The sequence below is a fragment of the Dipodomys spectabilis genome, unplaced genomic scaffold (genome assembly GCF_019054845.1).
Source record: "Dipodomys spectabilis isolate Male_0828 unplaced genomic scaffold, ASM1905484v1 ptg000091l, whole genome shotgun sequence".
In the NCBI taxonomy this organism is placed as follows: Eukaryota; Metazoa; Chordata; class Mammalia; order Rodentia; family Heteromyidae; genus Dipodomys; species Dipodomys spectabilis.
Window position 1 is genome coordinate 715,092 of NW_024870768.1, and position 23,564 is coordinate 738,655.

Here is a 23,564-nt window from a genome sequence, read left to right on the forward strand (position 1 = left end):
CCCATTTTGATACAACTTCTCTGACCCAACTTTATAAAGACCATCCAAAATACCCACTCAATGTGGTACATTGAAACAAAGATAGGCTTTATTCATGAACAAATACATTTCCCAGCAATGAAAGAAGGGTTTAAAAAAATCACAACTGCCTGCACACTTTCCATGTACTCCTCTTAAGGTGGGGAGGGGGGATGGAAGACTAGGTCACAGCATTGAAGCTCACCAACAAGAAAGAGTTGGTAAGAAGAGAAGGAAAAAGGCCTTGGAATAGGAAGGAAAGGAGACAGGGAAGGATGTTTTGGGGGAAGAAGAAAATTAGGAAAGGAAAAGGAAGAACAGAAAGAGAAGAAGGAAAAAGAGAAGGAATGAAATTAACCTGAAGTGGGAAGACAATCATGGTAGCTTAGGAGGAAGGAAAGGGAGCCGGCATCAGATCCTATACTATGGTGACCACACCAGATATCCCTTACCCTTGGTTGTTTCAGCTGGGTTTTCTCCAGAGGAAGAAGTTGCAGCGGGATGAGGGGTCACTGGGAGGACCCTGGGGTCTGGCACACATGTAGAAATGGCGGCCCAGGTTGGGTCCTGACTTCTTTACAGTACGCATCACACATGGCTCCTTGTGGCCTCCACAGAGGGGCACAGGAGAAGGTCCCCCCAGCACAGTCTTCCAGAACAAGGTTCGTACCTCCTTCTCATCTTTAGCCTTGGCCTGTTCTTCTACCACTTTGGCCATCACCTCTTCTTCAGAAGTCTCTGGAGTCACATGAGGTGCCATGACAGGCAGGTGAGGTAGATTCAAATCAGAAGTTTGGGGATGGCTTGAGGAAGGCTGGAAGTAGCTCATTAGGTCTTTCTGCTTTCTTCTGGAGTTAGCCTGATCTGGCCAAGGCTTGGTCGAGCACACAGGGGCTTTTTTTGGTCGTTTCTGCACCTGGATTTGATTGCTAGGCTGCATTACTGATTGCTCTAGCACAGGTTCTTGCTCAAGAGGAACTAGAAAGTGGAGAATCTTGAGCTGGGTGCCTGCAAACTCTGGGAGGAAGCGAGTGCATAGAGGTGGACACTGTTTTGCAGGCACAGAGGACACATTCAAGGCAGCACCAACAGGGCAGTGGTCAGAGCCCATCACTTTAGGAAGCAGGAAGGAAGTCTGGAAGGTATCCATGACCAAGGTCCTGTCTCCCAGCACATAGTCAATCCGGGTGCCATAGTTGAGATGGCGGGCACCACTGACCACTGACCAGCAGGTGAAGGCCCTTTCCTGCTTTGGTTGGAAATAGCGGAAGCTATCAATGAAGGGAGGCCCTACTTGGGACCCAGCCTGGCCCTCTGGGTTACTGAGCAAGCCATCCATCCACTTGCGCCCTGGATCTTCTTCAAAGCACTCCTGGGGAAGGGGAAAGAGAATAAAGAGAAAGGCAGAACTAGAGATGTGTGAAACAAGAAGAAACTTAAGAGACTTTCATTTTACAAATAAAAAAAATCTAGTTGTCCAAGAGTGTACTACTGCTCAAGGTCATTCAAATTTTAACCTTACTTATCAAAAAGTTCTTGCTTATTCCCCACCTCATTCTATACCACAATGCACTTACCTGGCACTAGTCCATAAATGCTGAATCTGAAATTCTGTACTTTGCTTAATCAAATCAATTTCTAGATTTTTTCAAAAGAATGACAGATGGAAAAGTAGTTATCCTGAGGAAGCAGTAAGGCAGGGATTAAGACTTAGGAAGAAAGCTGACCTTTCCTTTAAATTCTCTGCCGCCATTTGGCTTATCTTGTATGTGTCAACATATGATCATCTCTCCTTCCTGAGTTTAGATAAGGCTGTAGGGATCCATCTGAATACTTCTTTTGGCCCTGAAACTGATTCACTTACATTCATCCAAGTATTTAGCCCACCCACTCACCTACACATTCATTCAGTGAAACAACACTTTCACAGAAGACTGTTTTGTGCCAGATCTAGTCTTGGGGACAAAGGGTGCTTCCTTTAAAGGAATGATCTGGAAATAAAATGTGAAAGCTAAGCAGGAGTAACCTATGGAAAATGGACTCCTAACTGTGGTAACAGACACTGTGATGGACTTGTGGAGGGTAGATGCAATTACTTAAAAAAAACAAGAGAGAGCTGGGAATGTGGCTTAGTGCATGAATCCCTGGGTTTGATTCCTCAGTACCACATAAGCAGAGAAAGCCAGAAGGGGCACTGTGGCTCAAGTGGTACAGCGCTAGCCCTGAGCACAGAGAGGCTTAGGGACAGAGCCCAGGCCCTGAGTTCAAGGCCCAGGACCAGCAAAACAAAAAAACAAAAGAAAGAATTAAGATATGACTGTTGTAGTCCATGCAAATAAGAGATGACAGTCACCTGGAATAGGGTGGCATCAAAAGAATCAGAAAATTGATAGTTAGCAGACCAACTTAATGTGGAAATGGGGCTAAAGAAGGACAATAAGGGAAAAATTCCCAGGCCTCTAGTAGGAGCAACTAAGAAGATGATGGTCCATTTAGAGAGAGACAGGAAGACTAGGACAGCTGGTATGATTGGAAGCATATGCTATTTTGAAAAGACTACTGCTATTGTTAGTTCTTTTTTTTCTGGAAGAAAGAATGAATGACGTGCACTGGACACATGTAGGATACTCTGAATTAAGTAGAGAAACCATAATGGTATGCAATGCAATTACAGGAAGCTTAAAAAAACAACTGAGCCCAGTGCCAGTGAGCTCACATATGTAATTGTAGCTACTAAGGAGGCTAAGATCTGAGGATCATGGTTCAAAGCCAGCCCAGGTAGTTAAGTCTGTGAGATTCTTATTTCCAATAAACTACCAAAAAAGCTGGAAGTGGAGCTGTGGCTCAAATGATAGAGCACTAGCTTTGAGTAAAAAGAAGGTCAAAGACAGAGGCCAGGCTCTGAGTCCAAGCCCCAGGACTAGCACACACACACACACACAAACCTGAATGAGTTACTAGTAAAGACTGTGACAGGAGAGACTAAAGCCTTATATTTTGTAAGATTTACCCCATTCCCCACAACACCACAACCATTTTCCTCATCTCAATTCTGTTCATTTTCTCAGTTGACAGCCAGAAGTGTTTACGTGACTTTCCTGCAAACTAATCAAAGAATCTTCCCATGACCTGTTTTCTAAGCAAAGTCTAGGGGCTGAGTTGGACTGTACCAGCACGGATCATCCCTTTCATAGTACGGTATGCATTTTTTTTGTTGTTTTTCATCCACAGATCCTGCCTCCTAACTCCCTCAAGGCAAGTGATGAAAAACCAGATATTTTTCCTTCCCTAAGGCAGGTCACAGAAACACATCTTTCTTTGCCTTTAGCTAGCTATTAAGAAATCTTTGACCTACCCTTGTCTAATACTAGGTCATAAGACCCTCATTCCACAGGGGTCTTGCCTGAACCAGTGAGGAAGGAATGCTGAAAAATCTGAACAGACAGGCTTTGCTGGGTTTCACCACACAATATTTCAGCAATTGTGCCTATGCAATGAAGTCTGTATAAAACCCAAGAGGACAGGGTTCAGACAGCTTCTGGACAGCTGAACGTGTGGAGCCCTGAAGGAAGGTGAACAAGGATTCATCCAAAGACCGGGAAGGTAGCACATCCCAACGCCACAGGAACGGCAGATTTGCACTGGGGACCCTTCCAGTCCTGCTCCATGTGCCTCTTCATCTGACTGCTTATTTGTGTATCCTTTAAAATATCCTTTACAGCTAACCAGTAACATGTAAGTATAGTGGTTGCCTGAGCTCTAGCAGAGTGTTTGCTTTGTTTTGCTTTGTTCTAGCAAATTAATTGAACCTGAAGAGAGGTTGGTAGGGACCTCAATTCACAACAGTTTGGTCAGATGTTTGAGAGTCAGACTGATGACTAGGTCTGAAGGGAATAGTTGGGGGAATTAGCCATCAATGTGTGGGGTCTTACACTATCTCTAGATAGAGTATAGAACTGAAGTGGATTAGGGGATAGCCGGCTGATGTCCACCATTAAAGAACTAATGGCATATTTTGAGGTTACAGAAGTCTTCTGGTTTTTACTGTTGTGGTTTGAGAACAAAGTAAAAATGGACAGTCTGTTCGTCCAACACAAAAACCTCCCAAACTAGGCCAAGATAAGAAGTGGCTTCTATATTTTAGGTTAGTGGGTCACAATCCTGTGTGTAAAATAAATACATCCTAGAATCTTTAAAACATACCACTACCCTAGACCCACACCCAAGAGATTCTGATTCCATTATTGTGGAGTAGTGCTAAGGTTTGGATATTTCTTTTTAATAGCAAGTTAGGAACCACTGGACTGAAGGGAATTACAAATGAGAGGCTCATATGTGGAAAAAAAGGATAGGAGGGAAGTGATGACCACCAATTTGGGGACACAGTGAGAAAAGCTAGAATAACAACAGCTTTTGCAATAGGCAGAAGAGACAACAGTCCAGAGTAGACAGTATGTAGAGGAATACTGAGAATGGATATGGAGACAAGAAAGTGTCTTAAATACTGGCTATTGTTTTCTCTACATCACAGAGATAAAGGGTAGTACTAAGGGTTCACGAGTAGGAAATAGTGTATTAGGATAATAACCAAGAGTGTGGGATTTGAGATCCTAAAATCTGGTCTCCATAAGGACTTTCCAGCCTTACCTCCTGCCACTTGTATCTTTTCCCATAGGACCAGGTGGCTTATGCCTATAATCCTAGCTACTCAGGAGGCTGAGATCTAAGGACTGTGGTTCAAAGCCAGCCTGAGTAGGAAAGTCCGTGAGACTGTTATCTCCAATTAATCAATAAAAAGCAGGGAGTGGAGCTGTGGCTCAACTGGTAGAGCATTATCCTTAAGCAAAAAAGGCTAGGAGTCAGCACCCAAGCCCTGAGTTCAAGCCCTAGGACTGGCATTAAAAAAAAAGATAGCACTTTGAAGTTCCTCACATATACCAGGCAATTTCTCAACTTAAAATCTTTGCCCATGCTGGAATGTTTTGCTGCCTCTACCCCTTATACTCTGTAATACTCATCTTTTTAAGATACAGCTATTTTCATCTGCTGCCCTGAGGACCCTATTTGCCTAGCAATCTCATCTCTGGACTTCTCCAGGGTTGCCATCTATGCCTGAGGTCTAAAAACACCATTTGACAATTGGCTGTCCATGTGTCTATTGTCCCCCACCTCCTCCATCCCCCACCCCTGCCAAACAAAGTGAGCTATATCTGACTTATAACTGAATCCCTAGCAAAAGGCTCAGGGCCAGGTCAAGAGCAGGATCGGTATTATCTACTGAATAAAGCATCAGGTTTCAGTACGTTTAGAACAGTATTGCAATGGGATTGTAGCAAATGAAGAAGCTTACACAAAGCAAAGAAAATAATCAAGATTGAACAAGCTATAGAATGAGAGAAAATAGCTACAAACCAGTCACCTAAGAATGGATTGATACACAGAATATATAAGGAATTCAAACAACAACAAAAAAAATCTGATTCAAAAAATGGGCAAATGAGCTGGGTGCTGGTGGTTCACACCTATAATCCTCACTACTTAGGAAGCTAAGCCCTGAAGACCACAGTTCAAAGCTAGCCCTGGCAGGAAAGTGTGTGATTCTTATCTCCAATTTACCACCAAAATGCTAGAAATGGAGCTATGGCTCAAGTAACAGATCATCATCCTTGGGGAAAAAAAATAGAAAAATGACAGTGCCCAACCAAGCCTTGAGTTCAAGCCCCAGTAACAGCACCAAAATGGGGGGGGGAGGGGAGAGATATGCATGGACAATTTATATATTTAAAATATCCAACCTCATAAGTTATAAGGGAAAATTACAATGAGATATCTCACTCCAGTTAGAATGACTATTATCAAAGACAAGAGTTAACAAATGAGGATACAGAGAAAAAGGAACTTTCATATACTGTTGGTGGGAACATAAACTAATACAATCATTTTGGAAAACAGTATGGTTTCCTCAAAAAATTTAAAACAGAACTATCACATGATTAATCTTCTAGGTATGTATCCAAAAAAAATTAACAGTATGTCAAAAATCTGTATTACCATGTTCATTGTAGCTTTATTAATATTACTATTGTTTTGTGCAAGGCTTGAACTCAAGGCCTTACATTTAGGTTTCTTGCTCATAGCTGGAGCTCCAACACTTGAGTCATGAGTATTTAACTGATTAATTGGAGATGGAGTCTCACAGACTTTTCTACCTGGGCTGGCTTCAAACTGTGATCCTCTAGGTCTCAGCATACTGAGCAGCTAGGATTATATGTGTATGCCAATGGTGACTGGCCACTGCAGCATTATATGGCCAAGATATGGGAACAATCTAGATCTCCACTGATGGACAAATAAAGAAAATATGGCACATATACAACTGGAATACTATTTAGCTGCAAAGAAGAATGAAATCTTTATCATTTGCAACAGGGCAGAACTAGAATATAGCATATTAAATGAGAAAAATAAGTAAGAAAGACAAATGTATTTCACTCATATACAAAAAGTGACCTTACAGAAGTAGACTAGAACAGTGGTTGCCAAAGGCTTGGAAGGATAGAGGGAAAGGCATATAGACAGACTGGGTGATGAGTATAAAGTCCAGTTTGATGGAAGGCTAAAGTTTTGGTGTTCTATAGCATAGTACGGTGACTATAGTTAGCAATAGTTTATCGTATGTTTCAGAACAGGTAGCCAAAAGGATTTTGAATGCTTCTCACACAGAGAAACAATGAAATGATAGACATGCCAATTATCACAATTTCATCACTGCATAACATATATAAGCATCAAAAGATCACATATTTACTATATAAATGTGGGGGGGGGGGTGTGCGCGCATGCATACACGTGTGTGTGCCGGTACTTACACTTGAACTCAGTGTCTGGGCACTGTCCCTGAGCTTCTTTACTAAAGGCTAATGTTCTAGCCTTTGAGTCATAGCTCCACTTTGGATTTCTACTGGTTAACTGTAGATAAGAGTCTCATAGCCTTTCCTGCCCTGGCTAGCTTTGAACTGTGATCCTCAGATCTCAGCTTCCTGAGTAGCTAGGATTACAGGTGTAAGCCACAGGCACTCAAACACAATTATTTCTTTTCATTTTTTTCCTTTTCAGTGGTACAGGGTAGTTTGAACTCAGGGCCTCATGCTTGCTAGGCTGGCACCATACTTTTGAGCCACAGCTCCAATATTATATGTCATTTAAGGAAAGAAACAATAGTATTTCAAACTAAGTTCTGCTTTTCCATAAAGGAAGCTGGCTGGCCTTGGAGGTCAAAACCCCAGCATTGGGCTCGATACGAAATGTATTTGTTACCTTACTCATGTAACTGTAACCCCTCTGTATAGTACTTTCACAATTAAAAAAAAACCAGCATTGGCTAGGTAGATGAAAAGACCCAAAGTCAGGAGTGGGGCCTGAGACCTAGAGGGATTCTTACCAGATTGGCTGCATCACAGTGGTCAATGGGGCGATGAGCTGTATTCAGGTCCCCCAGAATGATCACATGGCTGAAAAAAAATGTGGGGTTGTTAACTAGACATTCAAAAAAAGAAGCAGTCAGTAGTACTGGCCCATATACTTTCCCAGGCTAAAGGAATCCCATAAACCATCTCTCATAGGGAGGCTTAAGCTTCCAACTACTCATAGTAGCCTACCTCTCCCATGCTCACATTTTACTACAACCTGAAGGTCTTTCACTAGTGACCAACCAAATTCTAAGCTCCAAAGATGCCATTGTTCCCTATCTGACATGACTGCTCCATTTATCTCTACATACTGCTATTTATCTCATCCTTCAAAGCTGAACTCAGATATCACTTCTTTTGGGAAGGGTTTCTTGATTACTTTCACTTATCCTTACTTTCCTGTCCTACCCTGCAACAAGACTCATTTGGTTCTAGTTACTTTTATCCTCATCCCATTTCATCAGATCTCAGCTTCCTGAGAATCACAGTTCAAAGCCAGCCAGATCAGGAAAGTCTGTACTACACTAACTTCCAATTAAACACCAAAAATTCAAAAGTGGAGCTGTGGCTCAAATGGTAGAGTGCTAGCTTTGAGCACAAAAGCTCAGGGGCAATACCCAAGCTCTGTCAAGCCCCAGGAGCAGCATACTCTCTCTCTCTCTCTCTCTCTCTCTCCTCTCTTTTTCACACACACACACACACACACACACCTCTTTTCTGTGACAGAGATTTGCACATTCAACAAAAGAGAAAACAGAGGCATAGGCATAGATAACCTTGGGGCCTGCAGTAAGCAGAAAAGCCAGAGTAGAAGAGTACAAAATCCATGTTTGTGCCATTTTATCTTGTCCTCAAAACTCTTAGAGAGCAAGCCCTGTTCAGGTAGTCTGCAATGAGGCAGTGACGGAACTAAAAGAAAATCCCTTCCAATGGAGCATAAGGTGAGGTACCCAGGAAAATCTCAAGAAGCCCAGCTACCCATATTTGCAGTACCTGCCAGCTGCCAGAAGGGCTTCTGCTCGAATCTGCAGCAGTCGATAGAACCGTAGCTTAAAGGTCAGTCGCTCAGGCTTCCCAGGGTCGGCATGGGGGCAGTATACATTGATTAGTGTCAAAGTCTTCTCCTTCCCTTCCAGTGTGCTGGGAGAAAAGAAACCTCAAAGGTATTAGTTTCAAGCCATCTCTCCTGTACTCACACTATGTGGCTCCCAGTTAATGGTTGTCCAGAGGATACTAAGAGAAGGGATTGGTGGGGACGTCATAACTAAGCAGGCATGCACAGGACTTAAGAAACTGCTGCTGCTATCATTCATAAAGATGATACACCAAGAGAGAGAGAGAGACAGAAAGACAAACAGACACAGAGACCTATGGACAGTGAAACTTGGAAAAATGAATTCCATATTAGCTAAGCTGCTTTTGAGGAGCTTGTGTTAATAAAAGAACTAAACTACCAGTTCAGTGTCCTTCAGTAAAGATGGGAACTCAGGCACAGACAGGAACATAGTAAACAGCACGGCCAGGACTAGCATTCAGGAAAGGCAGCTTGAGAAATATTTCTATAGCTAAATACATGTATAGAAAGGGAACTTTGAATCTTCATATAGCAGAACCAGCAATGCTCACTGGCTGGGGGATAGGGGATATTACCAGATCTTGTGCTTTGTAAGGAGGGCCCTGCCCTCACTATCCAAAGCCCGGAGCTCTTCTGGGGTGAACTCATCCATGTTTCCGTAGCAACCTACATTTCCATTCTGGGTGGCAAACAAACCACTGAGGCCTTCTTCAGCAGCCACAGGAGCAGCACTATTCTTACAGAAGGTAGCTACACCTAGAGACAGAGAAAGTACTCTGAACAGGATTGGTAGCCAACAGCCTTTTGTACAGCCTGTCACACTCTTAAATCGTCAACAAAAAAGTCACCTAAGTCATCCTCATAAAAATCTGTCTCATTGGGCTGGGAAGGTGGCTCAGTGGTAGAGCGCTTGCCTTGCATGCCTGAGGCCCTGGGTTCGATTCCTCAGCACCACATAAGCAAAAAGAAAAAAGCCAGAAGTGGCGCTATGGCTCAAGTGGTAGAGTGCTAGCCTTGAGCTGAAGAGCTGAGGGACAGCGCCCAGGCCCAGAGTTCAGGCCCCACAACTGGACCCCCAAAAAAAATCTGTCTCATGAGCCAGTGACTCACGCCTGTAATCCTAGTTACTCAAGAGGCTGAGACCTGAGGATCATGGTTCAAAGCCAGCCCAGGCAGGAAAGTCTGTGAGACTCTCATCTCCAATAAACCACTAGAAAAACTTGAAGTGGTGCTGTGGCTCAAGTGGTAGAGCAATCGCCTTGAGCTGAAGAGCACAGGGACAGTACCCAGGCCCAGAGTTCAAGCCCCACGACCAACAAAAAAAATCTGGCTTGTGGCTAGCAGTGATGGCTCATGCCTATAATCCTAGCTTCTCAGGAGGCAGAAATTTTGAATATCCCAGTTCATGGCCAACCTGGGCAAAAAGTTTGCAGGATTCCATATAAACCAATAGCTGAGTGCAGTGGCACATACCTACTGGTCGTCTCAGCTATGCTGGGCACTGAGGTCAGGAGGATCACGGTTTCAGGCCCATCTAGGCCAAAGAAGACCCCCAGAAGTTCATGACCACCTTGCCCATTTCTACAGAAAAAAAGCTATTCATGGTGGCATGCAGCGGTCATCTAGCTACATTGGGAATGTATATAGGAGGCTCACATTCCAGGCCAGCCTAGCCCAAAAGCAAGACCCTATTTCAAAAATAACAAGAGCTAAAAGTGTGGCTCAAGTGAGAAAGCACTTGCTAGCAATGATGAGGCCCTGATTTCAATCCACAGTACTGCAAATAGAAGGTACTATGTATTTTTTAATATACTGACAACTCTCTCAAGGGCTGTAGATGACTCTGTCTCAAAAGTGAGGCAACTTAACTCACACTTGCAAGCCTCAATTCCTTTGTCTAAAAAAGCCACAGAACACTAACAGCTATGCTCTAAGTATTTTACATGAATACATGGTAAGTGCTCATACAGTATTAGTTATGATTTTATTATGACATGGATTGATATGCTTACTCTATGCAAAACTCTCCAAGACTGTATCCATTATCCTTATTTTCTAGGTAAGAAAGCTGAGACACATAGGTAATTTGTGGAGGGCACAATACTGAGAAGTGAGCCATAATTTAAACCCAGGCAATCTGGCTCCAGAGCTCACACAACTAACTAAAACAAGACTGTTCTTCTTAGGTCCAACAGGATAATTTTATACATTAAAAATTATGCTTCATGCTGGGCACTGGTAGTTCACGCCTGTCATCCTAGCTACTCAGGAAACTGAGATCTGAGGATCACAGCTCAAAGCCAGCCTGGGCAGGAAAGTCTGTGAGACTCTTATCTCCAATTAACCACCAGAAAACCAGAAGTGGCATTGTGGCTCAAAGTGGTAGAGTACTAGCCTTGAGCTGAGAGCTCAGGGACAGCACCTAGGCCCAGAGTTCAAGTCCCTTGACTGACAAAAAAATCAGGCTTCACATAACCTAATGATATAACCTAATGTTGCAAGTCTCTAGCTCTTTGAACTAGACCCTTCTCATCAATTATGAGAATTATGATACAGAAACCTTTTCTGCATCATTTGCCTCCACCACTCACAATAAAGTCCCCAGAAAATCATTTACCAGAATAGCCACTACGGCTGCGGCTGAAGCTGAAATAGGAGTTATAGCCCTCGACGATAGCCAATGGCTCTGTCAGTACATCCCCTGAGGAAAAAATGTAACATAAAGTCAGAAGTAAAATAAGGAGTCTGGGATTACAGTTGTAGGCTAATTATTAGTCCACAGCAGAGCCAGAGTTGACAGTGAAAATGAAGTATCCATGATGAAAGAAGCTAGAAGTGTGGAAAGGTCAGAGAGATAATCGATAGAAAAATCAGAAAGTGAGTCAGGCTTCAGTGGCTCATGCCTGTAAATCTAGTTACTCAGGAGGTTGAGATCTAAGGATCACTGTTCAAAGCCAGCCCAGGCAGTTAAGGTTTCTGAGACTCTCACCTCCACGAAAAACTCTATTTTTTAAAAAGGCAGAAGTGGAGCTGCAGCTCAAGTGGAAGAGCATAGCCTTGAGCACAAAAGCTCAGGGACAACACCCAGGCCCAGAGTTGAAGCCCCAAGATTGGCAAAACAAAGAAATTGGTGAAGCAGGTTTGGGTGGCTAGCTATTTAGAAGGCTAAGTCCCAGAGGATCATGGTTTGAAGCCAGCCAGGGAAGAAAAGTCTATGAGAATCCATCTACAAAATTATCTGCAAAAAGTAGGGTTGGGAGAGGGGCCAAGCATGGAAGCCAAGCAAACACAAGGCCCTGAGTTCAAATGTCAGTAGAATGAAAAAAGTTAGAAGGTGAGAAAATGAAGACAACCTACAGAGACAGCTTACAGAGTGGAGAATTAGTGAGGAGCAAAGAGAATTAAGAATTAAGCCTGGGAGCTTGATGGGAGGGTATGAGGGATGGGAAATGGAGATGGATGTAGGAGAAGGACTGGGGAATCTCAGTTGGAGTTAAGAGGGAATTAGAGAGTGGAAATGAAAATGAAGATAGGAAAAACTAAGAGGATTTAGGAAGGGGGAGAGGAAATTAGGAAGTCTAAGCTTGGGGTGGGAGTGAACTGAGAATTAGAGACTCTGATCTCAAGAAAAGACATGAGGGGGATAAAGGAAATTGGGGATGTGGAATGGATGAAAATGAGAGTCTGAAGTGGGGACAAAGGTGGGATGGGAATTGTGGGATCTGAGCTGGGAGCAGGATTGAGAATTGAGGAAGTCTGACTTATGGGTAGGAATTGGCAGTGGGGAGGTTGGCGTTAAGGACTGAGTTGGGGGTGATAGAACGAGGTGGAATTTGAATGACGTGAGGGCACCAAGTGGGGAGGCAATTAATGTTCTGTGGAACACAGGAGATGGGGAATTGGGGGCTGTAGGTGGAGTGAAAACAGACGTTTAAAATGGATGGGGATTTGGAGGTGAGTCTAAGGGAAGGACTCAGTATAGGGAAATGGGAAAGAAAATGCGATGGAACAAGGAGGCAAGATTAGCAAGAAAAGGAAAAAAAAATACATGGTAAGGATCTTAGATGGAGTGCTCACTGGTCACTTTGGTCTCTTGGAAACAGACGATATCCGCATCCAGCTCATCCAAAATACGTTTTGTGGTCATGGCACTGTTGCGTGCTTCCTGGCATAACGCCCCTTGCTGGGGGCTTCGGATACCATTGATATTCCAGCTTATTAAACGCAACATCCTAAGCAATCTAGGACGTTTCAAAAAGTCCCAGCAGCCACAAGCGAGTGGTTGACCGCGCTAAAATCGGCCAGACTCCGCCTTCCACTCCCGTTTGCGCAGGCGTCCTCTCGCGTGCCTCGGAAGGACTTGACACACTCTGGGTGGGGCTTCGAATTCCTCCATTCTTATTGGCAGCGGGCGGAAGTCAAAGGGGCGGAGTAGATACCGAGGAGGAAAGAACCGCCAAAGAAAGTTTTCTGGCCAGGCTTCTTTTCTCCACTCCTCACTCTGTCCCCAGGTCCCGAGTCTATCTGCCCTTCTCCTCTGTTCAAAAGTTTCTCCTTGGTGTTTCCGGTGACTTACAAATGGGATTTTGCCTCTTTTTAAGCGGCGGAACTCATCAGAACGCGGAGACCGAAGTCCCGCCCCATGTGCCAAAAGACCGCCTACCTAAGTGCGCCTTTGACTGTGGCGCTTGCGCCGCGGCAGTCGCTGACGCTATGTGCTCTCACAGGGCTGGGGCGGAGGGAACTTCGCGGTTGGAAGAGGGAGCCGTAAGAACCGATCTAGTGGGCTAAGACTTGGGAGGATAGCCTCTAGTTTTATTGGGGCAGGAGGAGATGATCCCAAATCGACCCTAGCCATTTTTGGCTTCATCTCATAGCATCCAGAACGATGTGGCCAAACATACAATTTTGCTCTTGGTTCCATTTTCCAGATGAGTAAAATCGAGGCCTAGAAATTTTAAGGTCCTGAGAAACCATGCCTCCTGATCCAGCCATGGCTTTTCCGTATACGTCATTTCATTCTCAGGACAATCCAGTAGGAGGCGTTGAAGAAAGGAAAGGAATTAAGTACATTCACCTTATTCTGACAGAAATGCTAGAGCCAAGATTCAAAACCTTAATCAGCTCAAGGATTACTTTCCTGAGTAAGATTTCACTGACCACATGCCTCTCATTTAGGTCTTTTCCTTTGGGTCTCCCTTTCCCAACACCCTGTGGCCGCCTTGTCACTTCACCTAACACAATGGACAGTTACCATTAACTTCAATTTCTGTTGCCATAAGTCACCCAGCAGTAACAGCTGTTTCTATTCTTTTTTTTTTTTTTTTTTTTGCCAGTCCTGAGGCTTGAACTCAGGGCCTGGGCACTGTCCCTGAGCTTCTTTGTGCTCAAGGCTAGCACTCTACCACTTGAGCCACAGCTCCACTTCTGCCTTTTTCTGTTTATGTGGTACTGAGAAATCAAACGCAAGGCTTTATACATGCTAGGCAAGCACTCTACCACTAAGCCACATTCCCAGCTCTATTCTATTTTTTTTTAACTGTATATTTTTTGTCTTGTCTTTTTTGGTACTGGGGATCGAACCCAGGACGTTGCACTTGCTAGGCAAGCGCTTTGCCACTGAGCTACATCCCAGCCCTCTATTTTATAACACTGGACATAGCTAACAGGAGGGAATAAATATTTATTAGATGAATGAATGAATGACGATAGCAATAACAACATGTTCGTAATTTGGGCTTTTTAAGAAGGAGGTTGTTTTTGTTGTTGTTTGCCCTGGTACTGGGGCATGCTTAGTGCCTGGGCACTGTCCCTTAGCTTTTTTTTTTCTTTTTTTCTCAAGGCTGGTGCACTGCCACTTGAGCCACACCTCCACTTCTGGATTTTTGCTAGTTCTTTGGAAATAAGGGTCAAGAATCTCACAGACTTTCCTTCCCCAGCTGGTATTTAACTGTGATCCTCAAATCTCAGCCTCCTGAGTAGCTAGGATCACAAGGGTGAGCCACCATCACTTAGCCACAACTTATTTTTGAGAATATAAAAAACAAAAATAATAGGCATGCCAAATTTTCAGGGAAAAGTACAACTATGCATCTCTAGGTTTCTCACCCAGAATGGTAGCAAATTGTTTATTCCCAAAATTTCAGTTATAAAAATAATCATTTTTGATGGCTGTAAAAAGGACCCTGAGGAGCTACTTTACCTCACAGAAGACTCAAAGGTTGCTATAAGAAAATAGCTCTGTAATTAAAATACAAATTTCTGTGCCTTGAGCCTCATCATGGCTTGGGAGTTACTTACTCAGGATTGAATCCCAGGAGTGGGGCTAACTAGGACAAAGGAAATGAGCATTTTTCTTGCTCTTGCTTCACATTACCAGATAGCTTTCCAGTAAAGAATTGTGCCCATTTGTACTGAAGACCAGTCTGAAACTCAGCTCTAAGGAAATCCAGATCTTGCTTGTCTTGACAGCTGGTTTTAATTTCTCCATTCTGCTGTGGCTTGTTAATATTAGTTCTGACCTTTGGGGCAAGGTGAACACATGGTTGGATTGAAGAGAAAAGGCTCCGGGTGGCTCAGGAACTTCTTTGGCAACTATAGCAGCTGATATTTCAACAGAGTACACACATCCTTAACAAGGGTGCTTCCTCAGCCTTCCCAGGAACCAACAAATATCTCCAAGTTTCCTCTTTGATGACACCTACTGGATCTGCTTTGGGGGTCTGTAAATGCAGGAGAGCTGTCGAATAATTAGTGATGGAAGAAAAATCCTCAAACAGAACAGGTAGGTAAGAAAGAAGGAAAGGTAGACAGGAGTTACACAAATCCAAATCCATTCCTTGGGCTCTCTGTACAGTTCTTTGCATAAGAGGTGGGTTGAAGTATCTATGAATGGGTATGGGAGAGTTGGGAAGAAAATGGTATCTCTAATGTACCTATTTATTTTTCTTCATTCTTGCCTGGCTTTTTAGGACAGTGGGATAAACTGCAATTATCTAGCATCTTTGGAAGTTTCTCCAGCATGTACAGTTTGAGTGAAATGTGTGCTAAATATTATATCTTGTACTTCCTCTATTGGTATAAAATATAAGGTTGATTTGCTATGACACTTTGAACAAGCTGCTTCAGCTTTCCTGAGTATCAGTAGATTCCTCAGTAAAATGGATATTGAAATCCCTAGCCTACTTCCCCCAGAGGGCTGAAGATCACGAAGGGTGAGAAAATAGAGCCAAATCTCTTTAAAGACTACTGCCTGAGAATACCACACCTGCTTTTTTTTTCCTGTAGTATCCATGGCAGTACCACCCACAACCCTCCAAGTATGCCTCTCCCTGAGTCACTATGCTTTATAGAAAACCACTTCCAGCGTTACTATGCAGTAAGCTGGGGCCCAGGTATGGGGCTGAAAATAGTAGGTGGAGGGAGTGATGGGCTGGGGTAGTGACTGAGAAGGAAGTAGATCATAAACTGATGCCACAGAAGTCCTTGTATGTACTTATGTACTTACACCTAGCCCATACACTTATGGCCAACCCCCTCTCAGCCCTCTAACACCTCTCAATGCATTTACATTCACATATCCTAAGTATTACAACTAAGAAGACCCTATTTGTGATTTTATTTCTCATCAATATTTAAATAGGACTGAGATTGGGACATATGGGTGTCAAGAAGTAACACTGTATACTTTTCTGCCCTAGAGATAGACCCATTTTAGAATTTGTGGCTTAGCTCTTAATTCTGCAGTGGGAATCTGATGCTGAGTGAACCCTTTTTACAATCAGTTCATTGGACCTTCTCAGAGGGCACTTCATTCTTTTGTTTATTCTGTCCACCCCACCCACGATGTATGGTTGAGAAATCTTCCTGGGTGCCATCTTCTACTTCAGACCTAGTCAGTTCTCCCATCTCTGCGCAGCTCTCTGGTTGAGCTGAGATTACCAGCTGAGATTACCTATCCACATCTAAAACACATGGATACAAACAGCTCAAATATTCATTTGGCATAGTCTCAGCTATGCCAGAGACTAAGATGAACACTGAAAATATAGATCCCAGGAATCTAGTTCCCATTCTTCAAGGAGCCCCCAGTCTAGTAGGGAAGCAGACCCAGGAAACATGAGTGGATACTTCTCAGACAGTGGAGGCACCTGGGCAATATAAGAACCAAAGAAAAAGCCTCTCAGGGTTACAAGGCTGACTTCATAGGAAAGATAACCATGGAAACAGACCTTATAGAGTGAGTCAGATTTCCTTGAAAATGGAAGGGAAGAGAAGGAATTCCAGGCTGAGCAAAAGTCTGAAAGAGAGTACATGAAGGTATGTTTGGGGGCCATGTGAATCAACCAATGTATATAATATCAGGGTCAGCCAAGTGCCAATGGCTCATGCCTGTAATCCTAGCTACTCAGGAGCCTGAGATCTGAGGATCGCAGTTCAAAGCCAGCGCAGGCAGGAAAGTCCATGAGACTCTTATCTTCAATTAACCACCAGGAAACTGGAAGTGGCGCTGTGGCTCAAGTGTTAGAGCACTCTCTCCTTGGGCTGAAGAGCTGAGGGACAGCTCCCAGGCCCAAAGGTCAAGCCCCATGACCAACAAAATAATAATAATAATAAAGTAGTAAAACATGATGGTCTAAGGAGAGATAAGACTTGGCAGATAGATTGGGCCTTGATTGAGAAGTAGCTCGATTGTGAGGTTGAAGACTTGCCATAAAGCTTGTTTCATTTGGTTATGGTAGAGAAATATTGTGTAGATAGTTTGAGATACTTTTAAATTGGGCTCTCAAACCTGAACCCTAGATTTACCCTTTTAGACCTTGTTAAAAAAATCCCACTAGCTGTCTATCTCAGATTTCTTGCTACTAAAATTATATCCTTACCTCTTTGGCAGAGTCATGAGGACAAAGTTACAAACATAAAAGACATGTTTATGTGACTGGCTAGGTTACAAATGTGAAAGAGTTATAAGATTATCAGCATTAACAGAATTTTTACCAATTTAGAAATATAGGATTAGAAGAGTTGTATCTATTCTAAAATCTGTCTCTGAGCGTAAGTTTTGTGTTAATCTGGAAGTCCACATCTGAAAATGTTTTAACTTTTAATTGACATATAATTGTACATATTTGTAGGGTGCCATGTAATATTTCAGTACATGTATACAATGTGTAACAATCAGATCAGGGTAATTGATAAATCTCTTATCTCAAGCATTTACCTTTTATTCTTCTGGAAATACTCAAATGTCTCTACTATTTTGAAATATACAGTGATTTGTTTGTAACTATCACCACAGCTATCCAACTGTGCACTTGAACTTATTCTTCCTGATCTGGATATAGCTCAGTGGTAGAGTGCTTGCCAAGCATAGTCAAGGCTCTCGCTTCATCTCCAGTACCATACACACAAAAAAGAAGTTATTCTTCCTATCCAAATTCATCCTGCACCTGTTAACCATTCTCTCCATCCCTCACCCCTTTCCATACTCTGGTACCCACTATTCTACTCTCAACTTCTTGAAATCAGCCTTTTTAGAATATGCATATATGTGATAACACAGTATTTGACTTTCTGTTCCTGAGTTAATTTACTTAACATAATCTGAATGATTCCATTCTTATCCTAACTTCATCAATTAACCAAACAAAAGACCCTGGACTGGGAGAAATTAGGTTCCTAGTATACCACTGACTTAGTCACTGATTTGCTGACCTTAAAAAATATTTCCCCTCTCTAGGTCTGTTTTTTTTTTAACCTGAGAATGAACATGAGATGAAATGATCTGTGAAAAAAATGAATCCATCTTTCTAATTGACTCTCAGGAGCTCCTTATTATTATAAATGTTAATCCTTTGTCATAGTCTAAGTTTACTGATGAAAGTTACTGATACGTTGAAGGGGAGACTGGTCATTTACCTCACAAAGTGTTAGATAATATATATTTAGCATTTCCAAGGTTGCTTTACATGCATTAATACATTAAATCTTCAGTAACCTTTAGTAACTTATGTGGGGTGGCAAGGCAAAAGTGACTGAAGATCTCTGCTTTGCAGTAAAGAAAGTAGGCAGACATTTTCAGGTTCCATTTTCTCTCTAGTGTCTCTTATGCAGCAGTGTCTCACATGGGCAGTGATGGTATTTTACTGAGGTTGTGTGGTTCCATGGCCTGTTGTTCTTAACCACTGTGACCCACGGCTTCAGTAGATTTGTTTTAAATAGATGGGCTCTGATGTGGAATATCTGATATGATTTATATGCAACAACTGGAGAGAATCTAATCTTTGTGTAGACTTAAGTCTCTGAGAATGTGTTTTAGGGTGATTCTTTGAAAGTCAAAGTGGATCTGGGAACATTTGAGGACAAGGGTTGGAGATTTCAATCCCCAAGAGATTGCCCTTGTGTCTCTCAGCTCAGTGGAAGAAAGTTGAACTTCTAAGTGGCCAATCACTGACGATTCATCAGAGGGTGGGAGAGTTGCAAAATAATGAAGTCAGAGAACACTTGGACATCCGCCAGGCAATGCTGTGCAGTTACATGAGTTCTATAGATAAAATCCTCAAAATAACCAAAGAGGGGACTGGGGGAGGGCAGGAGAGCAGAAACAAGTGAACAGGAGACATTTGGGTGAGGTGGCCCTGGCCTAGGGAGTTGTCCTGCTTACACTCTTCCTGCTGCAACTTCCTCCCTCCTAGCCACCATCTCATCTTTAGCCAGGTTTGGGATCAGATATGATGCCTTTATCCCTAGGGCATGTCATGGCAGCTGGCAGCCATGGCAGCAGTGCTTACCATCTCTCCCCCTCCACAATGGCTACATGCACTCTTCTTCCCAAGGTGTCAGGTTTACTCTGATTTATTTAGTCTTGGCTGGAGAGAGTATAAAGTGCCAGTCTCTCCAAGAGTGCCCCAGATAGCACATTTTAGGAGGGAGAAGCCCTGCGGCAGGGAAGGCAACCGAATTCAGAAGAAGACAGGGTTGCAATGACATTTTGGGTGCGGGTGAGCAATGAGGCAGTGAATCTTCCACTTCCAGTTTAGTCTTTAATTGCTAGCTCAAAACATTGCATTTTTCATTAGGTATTTTGTGTATGTGAGTTTGTTCTTGGGGCCCTTGCATTTCTGTGTATCTCTCTTTCTGGGTTGCAGCTTGAATTGTACTTGAGTTGATTTTTTAAATATGTAGAGACTCTCCTCCATCACCTTTTCCGTGCCACTCCACATAGATGTAAGCACATGATCTTTGGTCTTTTATTTGCATACTCTACTAGTCCTGTCTTTATTGGTGGGAAGTTACTGGCCAGACCTGGGCTGTCTTACTGGCTGCCTTCCTTGCTGGGCTCCAACTTATCTCCTATGTACACAGCTCTTGGAGTTCAGAGGCCTTTGCTGACTTTTGCCCAGCCTTTCACTCTCAGCACCCAAGTCCCCACTGGTACATACAGGGGCAGAGGTAGACTAGGACTAGAGGACAAAGAAGAGGGAGCTGGAGACAGCCTGGGAGAGGCTCAGAAGTCCAGTGTGCCTCCTCTGTCCCAGGCCTGTGCACCTGCTACTCTGGCTACAGTAACAAAAGTAAGGATAGTTAGGAAGATAGGAAGTGAGGCCTGGTTCCTTGTAGACATTGGTATCATTAGCTGCACAGCCTAAGATGTCTCAAGAGATGGGAGAACTCACCCAAACCAGATTACAGAAGATCTGGATTCCACACAGCAGTGACAGCAGGCTACAACGGCGGAGGGGCTGTAAGTGGGGCTTATTTCTGTGGGTGGTGGTGGTAGAATGGGTATAGAAAAGCAAAGGATGCCCTCCCCATCCATCTACCCTAACATTGAAGTTGGAATAGATATATAGCTGAATGAAATACCTGCAGGATAACAAGAGGCTAATGTAAAGAAATCCAGAAAGAAAAAGAATGACAATTAAGTAATGATCCTCTAAATCACAGGTACCTTTGACTAAGAAGTTTTTCTTTTTGCATCTAGACCTTGTTTGGATTTCTTGTTTGGAATTTGAGGGTTCTAGTTTGGGACTGTTCAGTACTAACCTAGAATGTTTTATTTGGTTTCTTCTGTCAAGGATGGAAAATGATCTCTGGTGGTGCTGGGGGTGAAATAAGGTGATGGTTCCTGGCATCATTTCTCAGAGGACAGGTGTTGGGTGTACCACAGTACCCTGTCACTAGTCAGTATTGCTCCTCCCCCTTTATAAGCTTCTTCTAAGAAGTCTATACGTGCCTGGGCTGGGAAAGTCTGAGTGTCCCATCTCTGCATTGTTTCATTGTTTTCTTGATGTATATAGACCCTCTTGCTACTTTAAAGACTTAGGGGCAGGGGTGACAGTCTATCAGAGCCAGCCTGCTGGTGTGGTGTTCACTTTGAACATTTAAGAAGAAACATAGAGGAAACTATAATCTATAAAATCTATACTCTATAAAATTATAATCTCACTTGGCCTTGGTTTCTCATTCAAGGGTAGTGCTATACCATTTGAGCCATACTTCCACTTCTGGCTTTTTGCTGGAAAATTGGAGATAAGATTCTCTCTGATTTATCTACCGAGACTGGCTTTGAACCAAGATCTTCAGATCTCAGCCTCCTGAGTAGGATTACAGGTGTGAGCAACCAGCACCCAGCTATACACACACACACACACACACACACACACACACACACACACACACACACACACAGAGCCAGTGGCTTACACCTATAATTCTAGCTACTTAGGAAGCTAAGATCTTAGAACTGCGTTTTGAAGCCAACCCAGGTAAGAAAGTCTGTGAGAGTCTTATTTCCAATAAACTACCAAAAAGCCAGAGACAAGTAGAGCTGCGGCATAATGGTAAATCACTAGCCTTGAGCAAAAAGGCTCAAAGGCAGCACACAGGCCTTGAGTTAAGCCCCAGGACTGGTACAAAAACAAAATAGAATATTAGAGTATACTGTTTCCCATAGCTCACAGAGAACATTTATGGACTAAGGTGCTTCCAGCACAAAAATTATCGTCTGAGGAGCCAGAAGGTGGGTAGAGGTAAGGCATTTATTGTCTGTGGGACCCAGACATCTCATGGACTATATGATCAAGCTTCAATGCACCTAATGCTAGGGGAGGAGAAGATTCAGGCTCAAGGAAGCAGTAGCTGCTTAGAGAGTCCATTCAGATGAAGAATATTAAGTAAATGGTACAAGCTATAGAATGTGAATAAAGGAGGAAGAAGAGAGGACAAAAGCCAGCCTCTTGGTCTCCATTCTTTTCTATACCAGTAATTCCACTTAGTCATTTGTAGATCTAGGAAGCCTGCCACCAAGCCATTGTAGATCCTATTAGGTTAAGCTGACAAGCAAGCATGCCACTCCTCATCCATGTAAGAGCCATTATATTCCTGGGTAATCTGTCTTCCTTTTTTCTTTTTCTTTTCTTTTCTTTTTTTTTGGGGGGGGGGGGTCCGGTTGTGGGACCTGAACTCTGGGCCTGGGAGCTGTCCCTCAGCTCGTCAGCTCAAGGCTAGCACTCTACCACTTGAGCCACAGCGCCACTTCCAGCTTTTTTCTTTTTGCTTATGTAGTGCTGAGGAATCAAACCCAGGGCCTCGAGTATGCAAGGCAAGTGCTCTACCACTGAGCCACCTTCCCAGCTTTTATTTCTTTTGTCCATCATGGGGCTTTATAACTCAGTCAGGGCTTGGGTGCTGGCCCTGAGTACTTTGTTGCCCAAGGCTAATGCTAATACCACTTTGAGCCTCAGCTCCACTTCTGGTTTTTGAATGGTTGATTGGAGATAAGAGTCTGATGGGGACTTTCCTGTGCAAGCTGGCTCTGAGCTGAGATCCTCATATCTCAGCCTCTTGAGTAGCTAGGATTACAGATGTGAGCCACCAGCATCCAGTGGTAATCTGTCTTTCAAGTTCGAGAGATAATATACCTTATTCACCCAATATGATCTGTCTTATAGAAGGTATAGAATAATATGTGCCCACTTTAGTTCTTAGTCTTGCTTTCCTCAGTTATAAGGATTGTTACCTACTTCCTGGTGTTGTATGGGGCAATTTACTGATTGAAAAGTTTTGGATCTAAGACTGCCTGGGTTTGCATCCCTGCCTTGAGACATGTCTCAATATCTGTGCTTCTGTTTCCTCACCTGTAAATTGAAATTGCTAGTAACATTGTGAAGGTGAGATAGTTAAATAAACCATGTTAGGATATGTAGAAGAGTGGCCAGCATGTAGTATGCATCAATGAATGGCATTATTTAAACAAGAAGCTAGTTGTATTATTTTTAGCATCAAGCCCTCAATACCTAGAAGATTCTTTGTAAATCATCACTTATGCTACTTCCACACTGACCATTCACCATAGTAAACTATAGAGTTTCATGTGCATAAGATACTTTAGTGATCAACTACAACTACCTGGGCTGGGTAAACCAGGCTATTGATACTAGACACACTGAATGCTATTGTCTGAGGGTTAGATATATCTCCATATAAATATAAATATATCTCCAACATCATGTTTGTATGAGCCATCTATATTTTTGTTGATTATATTTGTAGCTTATTTACTCCCCTTGCTGTGTGTTATTACATTCTATGAATGGACCATGGTTTATCTATCCACCTTACTGTTTGTGAGCACTCAGAGAGTTGTTAGTTTTTGGTTATGGACTATAGTACAGGAGACATTCTCATATACTTATCTTGATAGAACAAGTCCTGCCATCTTGGAGGGTCCTGACTATGCGGTCTATTGATTTTCCTCATTTTTATTTTTTTGGTCAGTCGTGGGGCTTGAATTCTGGGCCTGGGCACTGTCCCTGAGCTCTTCAGCTCAAGGCTAGCACTACTTGAGTCATAGTGCCACTTCCGGCCTTTTCTGTTTATGTGGTGCTGAGGAATTGAACCCAGGGCCCCATGCATGAGAGGCAAGTAGTCTACCACTGAGCCACCTTCCCAGCTCCTCATTTATTTTTGAATTAAATTATACACAGAGACAAAACTTTTGG

At 43.0% G+C, this 23,564-nt stretch overlaps 2 protein-coding genes across 6 annotated transcripts in view; one reads left to right on the plus strand and one right to left on the minus strand.

The window, feature by feature from the left end:
- The window catches only part of Apex2 (apurinic/apyrimidinic endodeoxyribonuclease 2), a 27,656-nt gene extending 14,798 nt beyond the window's left edge, over positions 1 to 12,858 (minus strand). Inside the window, exons 1-6 of one of the 2 annotated variants that reach the window (XM_042684834.1) lie at positions 12,640 to 12,858; positions 11,180 to 11,263; positions 9,138 to 9,318; positions 8,481 to 8,627; positions 7,460 to 7,529; positions 471 to 1,390 (exon numbers count right to left, since the gene is read on the minus strand). In XM_042684834.1, coding sequence (XP_042540768.1) covers positions 482 to 1,390; positions 7,460 to 7,529; positions 8,481 to 8,627; positions 9,138 to 9,318; positions 11,180 to 11,263; positions 12,640 to 12,793 — 1,545 coding nt within the window. In that variant the 5' untranslated portion in view covers positions 12,794 to 12,858 and the 3' untranslated portion in view covers positions 471 to 481. Of the gene's footprint in view, positions 1 to 66; positions 1,391 to 7,459; positions 7,530 to 8,480; positions 8,628 to 9,137; positions 9,319 to 11,179; positions 11,264 to 12,639 lie in introns of those variants that run through there. The other variant, XM_042684833.1, reaches the window with a different exon arrangement.
- Positions 12,859 to 15,149: 2,291 nt separating this feature from the next.
- Positions 15,150 to 23,564, plus strand: part of Pfkfb1 (6-phosphofructo-2-kinase/fructose-2,6-biphosphatase 1) — a 55,368-nt gene continuing 46,953 nt past the window's right edge. The window contains exon 1 of one of the 4 annotated variants that reach the window (XM_042684836.1): positions 15,150 to 15,346. In XM_042684836.1, the coding sequence (XP_042540770.1) occupies positions 15,319 to 15,346 (28 nt within the window). In that variant the 5' untranslated portion in view covers positions 15,150 to 15,318. Of the gene's footprint in view, positions 15,347 to 19,153; positions 19,189 to 20,077; positions 20,306 to 23,564 lie in introns of those variants that run through there. The other 3 variants (XM_042684837.1, XM_042684839.1, XM_042684835.1) reach the window with 3 other exon arrangements.